Below are 13,677 nucleotides of genomic sequence, written 5' to 3' on the forward strand. Positions count from 1 at the left end.
CCTCCTCTTTATTATTATTATTATTATTTGCTCATTTACGTCTCTCTCTCTCACTTGTCACCAATCTATAGCTACCTATACTGTATAACGCACGCAACGAAAACCGAAGAGAGATAGGGCCTAGGGAACTGCGTGAGTTGGTGAGTTGTTGAAGAAGAAGAAGTTACATCTACTAGAAACCCTCTTTTCATCTCAAACTCTATGGTTTCTAGAGTTTTTAGAACTATTTCCAAAGCCGAATCCAAGTAGCTGAAGAGCTTCTTCTGGTGATCTTCGCAGGTAACATTCAGAATTTAAATCTCTGTTTCTTTGAAATCGTTCACAGTTGAGTTTTTTTTTTTTTTTTTTATGGATTTTTTTTTTCTTGTTCTAAGCATGGAAGGATTGAATGAGCTTAGTTTTCTTTTTGGCTGCGATGATGCTTATTTTGGATTTTTTTTCCTGAAAAATACTGTTTTTTGTTAAAATTTCTGGTTTTAGCGACAATGCCGGCTTGCTTTTGTGTTCAAGAGATGAGAGATGTAGTCTTTTTGAAGGATTTCTTTCGGAAGTTCTCTTCTTTTTTTTTTTCTGTATTTTTTCGGTTAATCTTACCGTTTTTGAACAATTGCTCGCAGTTCAAGCTGAACTTTTTGCTCCATCTGCCGTATAATCTGTTTATCATTCGTTGATTTTCTTCTTCTCTGCTTCAGATCGGCGAACTGTATCCGATTTTAACAGTGAAGAACTCCAAAGATTGAAGGATTTCAAGGTACCGATCTGCACTGACGTGCTGTTAGTGTAACCGTGTTTGTTTCTCGAGCGTAGAAGTCTTAACGAAGATTAAATCAGTTTGAGATCTTCACGAAGAATGTTAAAAAAAAAGTTCTTTAATTCTTAGGAATCACTGTTCATGTCCTATATTCACGGAGAAAATGAAGGAAAATTTAGAGTGGAAGACAGACCACTCTTATTTCGTTCAGGTTGATCTAATTACGAAAATGCACTCAGCTCCACTGCTAAAATTACATGTTTTTGTCTCATTTGAGAAATCCGGAAGTAGATGAGGTTCATGAGAAGTGCAGTGAATCGATAAGGAAGTAAATCATCAAGAGATAAGCCTAGAAATTAATATTTGAAGTCCGGGGTATTTTCGGTATTTTCTCGATCATTTATTTCTCTGTGGAGACTCCTCGTGGTTGCAATAATTCGATTTACTGTAGAGATACTGAACGAGTAAAAAATAGAAAAAGATGGGTTTTATTCTTTCTACCTAACGTTCAAAGACTATCAACCAAATCTTTTTTATTTAGTGGTTTTTGATTTTTGATGGGGTTGAGTGGTAGTGGAGGTAGTTTCTGTGGAGTTCCTTTGAAGGGAGGATATGTTTTGAATTTGTATTGGTAAGGGGCGCCTGTTGTTTGTTATCAACCATTTATTTGTTAACGTACGAGTGCACCAGATTCTTGTGATTTTTCTGTACTGTTGCAGGTTTTGTGGGTCATGGAGTTTTGAGATTGTTTCCTTTACTTTTTTTCACCATTAAATTTTTAACTTTTTCTTTTGCTAGGATTCATCCTTTTAACCTTGTTATAACATAAGTGGAGGTGAAAGGTGAAAGATGCAGACACCAAAAGCAAGGTGACTTTTACTTTTACTTAGTATTTTCTCTTAGATTATTTTTTTATTTACAAGTGTTGTTTGGTTTGTTGTTGCTTGGTCTTATGGACTGCTTCTTGAATTGAAGGAAATGGTTAGGATCAATGGGCTGTACTTGATTTGTTGTTCTTTTATGGTTGATACTAGTTCTTTACGAGCCAACCATATGGGTTTTTAAATCCTTGTTTTATCTATCGATAAAAAAAAAAATCCTTGTTTTATCTGATTTAGTATTCTTTGATTTTTATGAATCTCTCTGCTTTTAATCTACCTTTTTCTCACCTTTGGGTATGCATATAATGTACAAATTAGTCGCTATACTTTTCAAAGCCAAACCAAAGTTGAAAAAAATATTACTGATAATAGTCCCTATTGTAATTTATTTGGTTCTTGCTATTTGTCTTCTCTCCTGATTTGGCCTCGAGTGGCTGCTTAAAATGAACCTAAATTCCTAGTTGGGACCATAGTGGAACTTCTTGTGTCTCTTCCCATCTTTGTAAATTATGAGCTACAGATGAGTTGTCCTGACACTTGTAATGTTCTTCAAGTTGAGAAAAATTGAGATTTGTGGTGTCTTTGCTCAATACCTTTACATGTGGCCCACATATGCAACATCAATTTGGTTGATTCAATTGGTGTGCCACTGATCAGTGGGCCTAGTTCTAAAGAAAATCAACAAAGTAATTTTCATCAGCAAATATTAACTGATCTCATGCTATGAGTTATGTGGGGTAGATCACCTGATTTTTATTTTTGGCGAGTACATTCTATCCTAGAGATTGTTCACTCTGTTTATGTTCTGACTTCTGAGTTAATATATATGTTGCCAAATATACATGTGTGGGTCAATTCGCTGCCAGTCTTCACAGAGTAACCTTAGATTATCATTGAAGTAATCAGGGGATGGTGGGATTTTGTATAAATTCTTGATGATTGCTATATTTGTGACGTAGCATTGTTGATTGTGTCATCTATCCTTCTGTTTTCATTATAATGATTGTAATTTTATTTTCTTTGGGATTAGAGCTGGGACATTGGAAGTGCCCCAAAGGACATCACCCGTGACACCTCGAGTTGCTCGCCAACTCAAGACAACTGTTTCAGAATCTGAATCGTCTTCTTCACATCCATCGAGCAGGACACCAAAAGATAAAAGCCCTAAAGTCATCGAACGAAGATCTCCCAGAAGCCCAGTGACTGAGGTACTTGATTATTATGAAACCACATGTATCTTCAAGCAAGCTCATTAATATAAATGGACTCTGCCAAACTTGTAAAATGTTGGGAAGCTTTTGATGTTGATAGCTCTAATGCGTTAGGAGTTGAGTCTAATCTTGTAATGTCTCGATGTTTGTTTCAGTGGTTGACGAGAGTACTGTATTGCTCATACAATAATTCGAAACCCAGCACAATTTGTTCAAATTCTTTTTTATTTGATCAGTTTTTTCAATCTTTGAAGAGACACTTTTCATCTCGACTGCATTGCCTGTGGACTCTGTTCATCTTCTTTACCAAAAATGGGCTTGACAGGATATTTTTGCATGCCAATAGGTAGCATATTCTCTAGCCTTGAGTTCCTTTTACATTTCTAGTCGTCCTAATAGAATACTGTTGGATGGTCAGGATCATTCAATGGGGTTGAAGATTTTGATATAGGAAATCTTAAGCAGTGCCCCCTCCCCCAATTTGGCCAACTTATATTGAGATAAATATTGCTCCATTGAGTGACAAAGCTATGCCCTAGCACAGGAGAATAATAAAAGGATTGCCTCATGCTTAACCCTTATCTTTTATTTTTCTTTCCCTTTCTTGCCTTTCTGGAAATAATCAATTATCTTTTTTTCTTGTATTTGGTGAATTTCATTGTTTTGATTATTTTGCTTGTTTACTTGTAAAGAAAATAAAAATAAAAATTATTGTGCTGGTTAGTAACTAATTTCAAAAAATTCCATCTTAAGAGTGGGCATCGCTGTCATATCAAATAGCTATGTCAATCATATTTATTTTTGTACTTTTTAATGCCATTAATGTTTAATTTAGTTAGTTGGATATTTCATTGTACTTATCAAAGACTTGTACTTTAATTTTTCGTTTGTCTTCCATCTCATTTTAATTTTCCTTCACGTTTTTTGTTTTTACTTTGTTCATGACTACAGTTTTTAACTTCTATTACAATAACCTTGCAAGTTATATAAAGTTGTAACTACAGTTGGAGATTGCTGAAAATCATTATCCTTGGCGAAAAATACTAAACCATCATCTGTTTTTTCTTTTGCAAGCTCCAGAAAAAGCGCCCAAGCAGAGTATCTGAATTGGAATCTCAGATTTCCCAACTACATGAGGATTTGAAGAAAGTGAAGGACCAGCTGGTGTCATCTGAGTCATGGAAGAAGCACGCACAACAGGAAGCTGAAGAGGCTAAGAATCAGGTTGTAACATTGACGGCGCAGCTTGAAGAATCTCAACGCCAGTTTGTCGAATTGTCTGCTTCGGAGGAAGCCCGACTCCAAGAACTCCATAAGATCTCTCAAGAACGGTACAAGGCATGGCAGTCTGAGCTAGAAGCAGTTCAAGATCAAAGCTCGGTGGACTCATCTGCTTTGGCTTCTGCCACGAATGAAATCCAAAGGCTTAAGATACAGTTGGAAATTGCGGCTCAGTCCGAGGCTGCCAAGACCAATCATGCAGAAACAGCACAAATGGAGTTCCAAAATTTGAAATTAGAATTGGATGAAACTCGTTCTCTTGTAGAAAACTTGAAAGTTGAACTCAGTAACTGCCACGAATCAGAAGCCCAAGCCAAAGCAATGGTTAGCGACACCCTACAACAACTTGAAGCAGCCAAGATAACTATGGAGACAATTCGATCAGATGGGATTAAAACCATGGAGGCCTATAGTTTCCTATCTTTAGAGTTAGAACAGTCGAGAGCGCAAGTAAAATCACTCGAAGAACTGGTTAGCAAACTTCAAGCTGATCTTGTTAATGCAAGCAGCAAGAGTTCTCCTCATACTTCAATCGAGAATGGAGATGTTGTGGAAGCAGACCGACTTAAAGTGGAGCTTAATTCTATGGAGTTTGAGCTTGTAGAGTTGAAGTCTGCATTAGAAGCAAATGAGATTAGGTACCATGAAGAACAGATTCGGAACACAATGCAAGTTCATGTTGCTTATGAACTGATGGAACAAACAAAGTCCTTGGCAAGTGTGAGGGAAGCCGAACTGGAAAGTGAACTAAAAAAGACTAAAGCTGACATCGAAGAGTTGAAAGGGAATCTGATGGATAAGGAGACTGAATTGCAGGGAATTTCCGAGGAAAATGCAGTGTTGAATATGAAGATTGAGATGAATCAGTCAAGCCAAAGCCAATCTGAATTGGAAATGGAGCTAAAGAAATTATCGGGTGGTGTTGCAGATTTGAAGGCTAGTTTAATGGACAAGGAGACGCAACTGCAAAGTATATTAGAGGAGAACGAGATGCTCAAGTTAGAAATCAAGAATCGAGAAATGGAGAGTGGAAAAGTGAATGAAGAGACTGAAGCAGCAAGGGCTGCCGAGCGAGAAGCTCTGATGAAACTTGGGCATGTGACAGAGGAGTCAGATAAGAGTAATAGGAGGGCAGCACAGGTGACTGAGCAGCTTGAGGCAGCACAAGCGGCAAATTCAGAAATGGAGGCAGAGTTGACGAGGATAAAAGTGCAGTCAGATCAGTGGAGGAAGGCTGCGGAGGCAGCGGCAGCTGTTCTCTCTGTTGGGAGTAATGGAAAGTTAATGGAAAGGTCAGGATCATTGGACAACCACTATCATCGTAGTACGGGGAACATTTCACCTTACTCTGAAGACATGGATGATGAATCTCCAAAGAAAAAAAACAGTAACATGTTGAAGAAGATTGGGGTTCTGTGGAAGAAGGGCCAGAAATAAATGTATGATGTGTGAGGAAGGTTATTATTATTTGCATATTTTTTTCTTCTTTTATTTGTTAAACTTAACAATTTAGAGTCTCTCCTGTCAGGTTTGCAAGTAACTTGGGCGAGTCAAAAAATTCAGTATCGGAAGGAGTTTCTGGGCACATCCTGATATAGGTAACATAGAGCGGTCTTCTCTATCATTTTCTGTTGCTGTCGAGGAGACATCATAAATATGTTTATTCAAAGAGAATATGCGCACGAAACAATTTGCTGTTGCCGTATATTGCTATTAGGTAGATTATATGTTAAATAGACAAGTAATCCAGGTGTAGTACATGTTAATTCGAATTATGATTTTGGCACCGGTCATGACTCAAAAGATTATATTTCTCGCATGTAATATCTGATACATTTTCCTTTTTTTCGAGTTATTATCTGCAGTGCTACTTTGCTTTCTATGTATATAGTTCATTTCCTGGTATGATTTTAGTTGCTTCTCTCATTCAATTTTTTCTCTTAGGTTCTTCCCCTCATACTTGTTAAAGGGAAACTCCATTGCGTCTCTTTCTTCATTGTATCCACTTTGTGGAACAGAAAACTTTTAAGGGAGAGACAAGGCAATGAGTATTCGATGTGGCACTGTTTGGGGGTCCAACTCAAAACTAGAGAGGCCCATGAGCTTATCAAGGAGAGAAACTAGATGATGAGTGTCTGATGTGGGACTAAACTCAACAGAGATCGCTTCTTCTGTAGGATTTAAAAGAGAAAAGATGACTCGTCTGATATGTCTTGGTATCGACTACCATCGAGATGCTTGATATCATGAGTGGGCCCAAACCATGAACTGAGCATAGGATTGGATTGGATTCTTATTGGGGATCACAATATTAGAATCCATCCCTCTGATTCAATAACAATTGAATTCAGATGGGATCAAAGTGGTTTGATGTATTGGATTGACACCCTATCAGATTGGATACTTATTAAAATTCAAATCCTGGATCACATTGGTTTGATCCCATCCATTGACAGCCCTAACCAATAGAGATTATTTAGTGAATATTTGCTACCAAGACTAAAAAATAATTTATTTATTTCGAACAAATATTTTTCCTTGGAAATACTGAGTATATTTGGGCTGCAATGGATCTGTTAACACCTATTGCTGAATCTAATTCATTCTACGAATGAACACTATTTATTGGGTTATATAGGATCCAATTAGGCGTGCCACAATGCAGTTTTAAAAAGAATGCATCAAACTTTTTATAGTAATGGATTTAGCATAGCATATTACCTTTACCTTAATGATTTTTGGTGACGTGTCCTTCTACTGGGCACTGGTTCTTCTCCTCTTATAATTATCTTATACAAGTGTTTGACATCAAAATTTTCTCGGACTCCTAAAAATTTAGAGATTTTATTGCCACACTAACTTTTACCAATAACACCCCAACGTGTGAGCTAATTCCAATGGGACTAGACTATTTACACCTTTTTTTTTTTTTTTTCCATTCATCGAATCTTGTTCATCTCTCACAGTCGTATCTCTAACTTTCTCATTTTTCTTCTTCTTCATTTTTAAATTTACATAAAGTTCAATTAAGCTTTCGTGATATAAGAAACAATATCCTTAGAATTAATAAAATAAGTTTGTAAGGATTGTGAAAACCTCAATTCCTAATATAGTAGTTGTTAGAAAATCTTGATAGCGAAAATTTCTAGTAAAGAAAACTTCATTTTGTAAGTCAGTAACAAAATCGCCCAATCCATAAGTTCCTACTGAGTTCCAATGTAAATTTTCAATAATTTACTAATGAAAAAACAATTTGTCCACTTTTTATTTATTTATTTATTATTTATAAGTTTTAATTTCGTGATTTATGGGAAAAAGGGGTGAAATTTGGTACTCTTACGTTAGTATCATACGAATGGGGTGCTCTTAGTAAAATTTGGTGTGGCAATATAGTATCTATAAAATATTTAAATATATCAGGTAAAAAAAATAAAAGAACTAGGTTTAGGGTTTTCTTTCCGCGGCTTCTGCTTCTTCGTCTTCTTCGCAGCTCTTGAACCTTGTTGTTGCACTCGAGGAATCTCTCGTAACAGCCGCCATGGGGTAAGAACCTTAATTTTCTCTTTAATCTTTAATGCCAACAGCATCTTAATCCATTATTCCTGTATTTTCTTCTAGAGATGCCATTACTATATATTAAGATCTAGGGTTTTAAGTGGGTGAGATCTGGTTTACTTCTAGAGCTCGCAGATTCAACTCTAGGGTTCTTAATTATATTACCTCTGTTATCTATAAAAAAAAATTTTGTTTTATCTCTGTTCCGATGTAGATTTATATTCTTATAAATTTAAACCTACATTGCTTAACGATTTAATTACCGTAAGTAGGTAGAAATAATTGCAACAATTGTGCTAATTTCATCTGATTAGAACTTCTTCGTAGTTCGGGTCCTGATTAACTGGATGGTATGGGTGCTTGATATTTTTTATCAAAAAGTTACTTTTTTTCTCTTTTTTGTTGTTAAATTGACTATATATATATACAGAGTAGATCTTGGAGAGGTTGAAAATGATTTGTAGTCAGGATGAGGGTCCTGCTTGGTACTGTGCAAAAGGCCGTAAAACGTTAAGATTTGCATTTCTGGGGTTTTCCGAGTTTTTCTACTTTTACATGATCGAATGCTTGGTGTATAGCATGTTCAAAAAATTCCTGCAAATTTTTATTTTTTTGGTGCTTGATTTACGAAGAAAATTTAAAAACATCATAAGATTCATTAAAAAATATCATAAATTACAGTAAAAATTGTAAATTTGATTTTGAGAAATAAATTAAGGTTTGCAAATAGGGGCTAACGGAGGGTTTTTCTGATCAAAGCAAGTCAAAATCACCTAAAAAATCAAACTTTTTTATTAAATAAGAAATTGATTTTGATCGTTTCAAATCGGATCAAACAACCTGTTTCACAACCTCAAAAAATTAGGGGTTTTTTTTTCCTGTTGAAAACAAGGGCTAAAGGGTGAAGTTGGTGGGTTTTAAAAGAAAAATCGAGGGGTTATAAGAAAAATCAAGTGTTTTCCTTGTCGTTCGATTTCGGCAAAGGTTGAAGATGATGAATTTTCAGACTATGATGGGTTTCTGAGGAAGTGAGGAGGAAAAAAAAAAAAACCAGGAGACAGAGAGAGGTAGGGAGGGAGGTTTGCTTCAACCTTCCCAACAGAAACTGGATATATACTCTCAGTCTTGGTTTGCTTCGAGTTTCCCCCAACTCTAAAGTTAGGAGTATGGGTGTTTTTGTCATGGGTCATGCAATAATGTATAGAGGAAGAGGAGGGAAGAATATGAGGATTGTATCGGCCTCTGTAAAGAGATTGAAGAGAGAAGATCAGAGAGGCGATGATAGGGATAGGAGTCGAAAGAAAGCCCTTATACTCATTGGAGATCTCATGCAGGACTTTTTGGGTTGCAAACGAGTACATTAAGTTTCTATAAAACTTTGGGAGCATGTCAGGGAGAGAAACTTTCTGCCCTTTATTTAAAAGCTTGATGACTATTCTATAATGTATGGATGAGTTGATGATAAGTGTGACTGCTATACAGGAAGACACGTGGAATGGGAGCCGGCCGAAAGCTGAAATCCCATCGCAGAAGGCAAAGGTGGGCTGATAAGTCATACAAAAAATCTCACCTTGGCAATGAATGGAAGAAGCCATTTGCAGGATCTTCGCATGCAAAAGGCATTGTTCTTGAAAAGATGTAAGATAGATAAAAATGCTATTTTTTCCTTTCTTTCTGTAACCATTTTTCTTTTTAAAAACACGAAGCATAACAATTAGTCGACCATCTTTAACAGAGGGATTGAGGCAAAGCAACCTAACTCTGCTATCCGAAAATGTGCTCGTGTTCAGTTAATTAAGAATGGGAAGAAGATAGCTGCATTTGTACCTAACGATGGTTGCTTAAACTACATAGAAGAGAATGTAAGTCGTCTTTCGCATATTAAAAGACTGAACAAATACTAGGAAATTCCAAATTCTAACATCCATTGTTAACTCTGAGAATGATTTATGGAATGTGCAGGATGAGGTATTAATTGCTGGATTCGGACGTAAGGGCCATGCTGTAGGAGATATTCCTGGAGTCAGGTTCAAGGTTGTGAAGGTATCTGGAGTGTCCCTTCTAGCTCTCTTCAAAGAGAAGAAGGAGAAGCCAAGGTCTTAGTTTAGTGGGGAAATTACGCTCCTCTCGTTCTTTCAACTTTTTATGCTGTATTCATGGATGCTTGCGAGTCTTCAGTGAGGAATTATTTTTGTGAACTATATTTCAGTTATTATGTGAGACTTAGGAACCTTTTTTGATGTTAGAACCATTTTCAAAAAACCCTTTGATGGTTATGTTTTCTTCATGAAAAAATGCCCATTAGATTTTGCTCTAATTGTGAAAAAAAAGATGGCAGTTTGCTAATCTTTTCCTTTCTGAGTCATGCTGGTGTGACCTCAGCGAGGGGCACCTTGATGGTGCATGTCCATAGATGCATTTTACTTGTATCTTGGAGAAAATGCATCTCCAGGCATGCACGGGCCACCACGTGAAGATTCCCTCCCCCCCTAAGGTCACTCCAGCATTAATCTTTCCTTTTATCTCCAGCATTTCTTGATTTGTACTGTTGCCAACGTGCCCTTTTTCTTTGTTTTATTTTAGTAATCTGACCAGAGAAGCGTGATTGATCCAAATAATGCCATTGGTGATGAGTAGTGGATCTCAAGTACCCCATTCTTAATGGGTCCTTAAAATGACTACTCATAACCGACTCAAAAATTAAGCAGGTCTCTAGTTGGTTCAAAACTGATCTGATTAATTGGTTCCCGATAATTTGTTAACACCCCTAGTCAGTAATAGATTTATACGCCATACTTAATTGCTTGGACTAACACTTCACATCTCACTCCACGAAATAACACACCGAGGTACCTTTACGTGGCCTCTTGAACGTTCCATATAGATATATGGGTTCCTGTACAGGTCAGTAAGGCAAGGTGAACTTCAGTAACTCCACCGTTCATGCTGTGTGCCTTCTACCTCTTGTACAGCTTCTTTCATTGTTGATTCTGTCCCCAATCTGAAAGGTGGCCTCGGATGCCCAATATTATTTTGGTTTTGTGGAAACTCTTCTTCGCGCCATGCCATTTCTTACAATTATGGCCTCTATTTATCTGCCCAGGCAATCTACTCGAGATCTTCAAAACAAAATGAATTTTCATTTCCATTACTTTCCTAAAGCCATAGTGACGAAGTTGGAATACGGGTTTAAAATGGCAAGGCAAATCTTTGGAAATAAAAATGGGAAAGAAACGATAAATAAGAAAAATATATATTTTAGAATTTATTATATATATAGGGGACAGTTCAGCAGCCCTAAAGTTTGCAATGTTTGGTGTCAAACATTTTTCAAAATATGGCTTAGAAGCTTTGGAATGGGCTGATTTTTTGTGAGGATGGTCTCTATGATGAGGAGATCATCCTCACCAAAAATCAGCCTATTCCAAAACTTCTAACCCCATCAAAAGTGATTTACAAAAATTGGACGGTCCACGATTCTTCAACTTGTAAATTAGGGTTAGAAGTTTTAAAATGAGCTGATTTTTTGTGAGGGTGCAAAAGTGATTTACAAAAATTGGACGGTCCACGATTCTTCAACTTGTAAATTAGGGTTAGAAGTTTTAAAATGAGCTGATTTTTTGTGAGGATGATCTCTTCACCGTAAAGATCATCCTCACAAAAAATCAGCCTATTCCAAAACTTCTAACCCCATCAAAAGTGATTTACAAAAAATGTTTGGCACCAAACTTGGCAAACTTTAGGGCTGCCGAACCGCTCCCATATATATATATATATGGGGACGGTTCAGAAGCCCTAAAGTTTGCCAAGTTTGGTGCCAAACATTTTTCAAAATACGGATTAGAAGCTTTGGAATGAGCTGATTTTTTGTGAGGATGATCTCTATGATGAGGAGATCATCCTCACCAAAAATCAGCCTATTCCAAAATTTCTAACCCCATCAAAAGTGATTTACAAAAATTGGACGATCCACAATTCTTCAACTTGTAAACTAGGGTTAGAAGTTTCAAAATGAGCTGATTTTTTGTGAGGATGATCTCTTCACCGTAGAGATCATCCTCACAAAAAATCAGCCTATTCCAAAACTTCTAACCCCATCAAAAGTGATTTACAAAAAATGTTTGGCACCAAACTTGGCAAACTTTAGGGCTGCCGAACCGCTCCCTATATATATATATATATATATGATACATTAGACATTGATTCTAAGTTTTTAATATATTTTTGAGGAAAAAGCATACTATTGAATACCTATGCATGATCACATGTTTCCACATGTAATCATGCATTCTATGATGCTAAAAAAAATTTAACCATCAGTTAATCTTTTGAGCAGACTCAGCCACTATTGAAAAGTTAAAAAAAAAAAAAAAAAATCATTACATCAAGACATTAACATTTGATTTCATGTTAAACAACATTTATGAATCAAATCACAAACAACTATAAGGCTATTGGAATAAATAATGGACATACAAAAATGGGGTTTTATTATTTTTTTTTAAAAAACGTGTTTAAAATGTTAAAAAAAATCACATTTTAAATGTAAAAAAATGAGTTTTAAACATAAGAACGTGTTTTTTTTTTAATTGTTTTAATCGTTGAAGTTAAAAAAGATGTTTTAAACGAGACTCTTAAAAAAATAAAAAAGGGAGTTTTTTGTTATTGTGTAAAACAAATGCAAGGTGTTCTTTAGATTGGCTTGACCAGACGTGACTAGTTCATCCCAATTATAAGGGTTTTATGTTGTAAAAATAGCAAATTAAACTATCTCAATCTGAGGTCTGTCTTATTTTGTAGGAGTGATCCTGATTATCATTATCAAAGCTTTATTCCAAAATTCAGGATCAATTGCACAAAAAATGTTCTTTCATTCAATCTTCCTCTCATTCTTTTGGAATCTTTAACTTGCAAGTTCTTTCTAATTAAGATTGTTTAAATAAATTTTGAATTTTTGTACAACTGAATGTGCGGCGTTAACATAAAAAATAATATCATTATTGTGGACATGGGATTTTCAACTCTTTGAAACATCTCTTCACTTTGGGGGATTTTTGAAGTCACCACCATTCATTTTTGGAAATGGGTATGAATGGTCACCCAAAGTTGTATTTTTTGAAAAACATGTCATTTTGACATTTAATGATTCTCGTATGGATAGGGTACATGGTCCATCCATTTATGGAGTAGGGAAGGTGTTAGGCACCCTACTCCATCCACCGTACGTGGTAATCTCGGATTCGGCCAACTTTTTAAAAAAGAAATAAAAAAACGATAGATATTGGAAATTTCGATATGTGCCCTCAAGTATGAGGGACTTTCGGTATTGGTTCAAACCATTGGGGCACTCTTATTAAAAAAGATGCCCTTTGATGATTCAAACCGTTGTGGTGTGTGTAAACGTGTAGATAAAGGGAGAGTAGAAGAGGGAAGGTGGGGGGCGTTCTTTTGTCCAAACCCACCTTGATCCAATCTTGATCTTCTTTGATCTTCAAAGATGTACCCCTTGATGAGTCTTCCTTTTTCCTTTCTTGATTTGTTTGAGAGAAAGTTGAAAGTTGAGGGTTGTGAGATGAGTTGAGAGTTGATGGTGGTTAGGGAGTAGAATAAGAGTAGAAAGTTGAGGGTTGAGTTGAGATGAGTTGTGTTTTTTGAGATATTTTCCTTAATTTTTCATTAGGTGTTAGATATTGAATTTTTCATTAGGGATTGAGAGTTGAGAATGATGGGGTTTTTATAGAATTTGGGAGTTATTTTGAGAGGTAGAATTGGGTGAAATGATGAGAAGTGATAGAATGGTATGGGGTTTAAGAGAGGGGTATGTGTAAATTGATGGGGTTTGAAGGATATTTGTGTAAGAAGGTTAAATGGGTGAGTTTTGACCCAAATGGTTTGGATCTTACCCAACCCATTTGGGTGGAGTATTTAGTGAGGTGAGATGATGGGTGTTTAAGATGGTGATGGTGATTAAGTGGTGTTTGGTTTAAGAGAATGGAGG

At 36.1% G+C, this 13,677-nt stretch overlaps 2 protein-coding genes across 6 annotated transcripts; both read left to right on the plus strand.

Annotated features, from left to right (window-relative positions):
* Positions 1-42: 42 nt before the first annotated feature.
* LOC147399852 (interactor of constitutive active ROPs 2, chloroplastic-like) lies at positions 43-6,004 on the plus strand. Of its 5 annotated transcripts, none has more exons than XM_086445385.1 (6): positions 43-279; positions 693-751; positions 1,550-1,620; positions 2,663-2,840; positions 3,918-5,581; positions 5,653-6,004. In XM_086445385.1, exons 3-5 carry the CDS (start codon positions 1,601-1,603, stop codon positions 5,559-5,561), a joined length of 1,842 nt encoding a protein of 613 aa, XP_086301511.1. In that variant the 5' UTR covers positions 43-279; positions 693-751; positions 1,550-1,600; the 3' UTR covers positions 5,562-5,581; positions 5,653-6,004. The 5 variants fall into 5 exon arrangements, with proteins under 5 accessions (XP_086301511.1, XP_086301513.1, XP_086301510.1 ...); XM_086445387.1 differs by having other exon boundaries at positions 3,924-5,563; XM_086445384.1 differs by having other exon boundaries at positions 44-279; positions 618-751; positions 3,918-5,563.
* A 1,502-nt stretch (positions 6,005-7,506) lies between these two features.
* On the plus strand, positions 7,507-9,927 carry LOC147399853 (small ribosomal subunit protein uS12). Its single transcript, XM_086445388.1, has 4 exons — positions 7,507-7,667; positions 9,162-9,317; positions 9,415-9,541; positions 9,642-9,927. The coding sequence occupies exons 1-4, from the start codon at positions 7,663-7,665 to the stop codon at positions 9,780-9,782; spliced, it is 429 nt and encodes a 142-aa protein (XP_086301514.1). The 5' UTR covers positions 7,507-7,662; the 3' UTR covers positions 9,783-9,927.
* The last annotated feature ends 3,750 nt before the right edge of the window (positions 9,928-13,677 follow it).

The sequence above is a fragment of the Akebia trifoliata genome, chromosome 6 (assembly GCF_017979445.1).
Source record: "Akebia trifoliata isolate Shusen 1 chromosome 6, ASM1797944v1, whole genome shotgun sequence".
NCBI classification, from domain to species: domain Eukaryota; kingdom Viridiplantae; phylum Streptophyta; class Magnoliopsida; order Ranunculales; family Lardizabalaceae; genus Akebia; species Akebia trifoliata.

Coding starts and splice junctions, on each gene's coding strand:
- LOC147399853 (XM_086445388.1), top strand. Junction 9,318..9,414: donor GGCATTGTTCTTGAAAAGAT/GTAAGATAGATA, acceptor CATCTTTAACAG/AGGGATTGAGGCAAAGCAAC. Junction 9,542..9,641: donor TAAACTACATAGAAGAGAAT/GTAAGTCGTCTT, acceptor TGGAATGTGCAG/GATGAGGTATTAATTGCTGG.
- LOC147399852 (XM_086445385.1), top strand. CDS start 1,601: ATGCAGACACCAAAAGCAAG. Junction 1,621..2,662: donor ATGCAGACACCAAAAGCAAG/GTGACTTTTACT, acceptor CTTTGGGATTAG/AGCTGGGACATTGGAAGTGC. Junction 2,841..3,917: donor CCAGAAGCCCAGTGACTGAG/GTACTTGATTAT, acceptor TTCTTTTGCAAG/CTCCAGAAAAAGCGCCCAAG.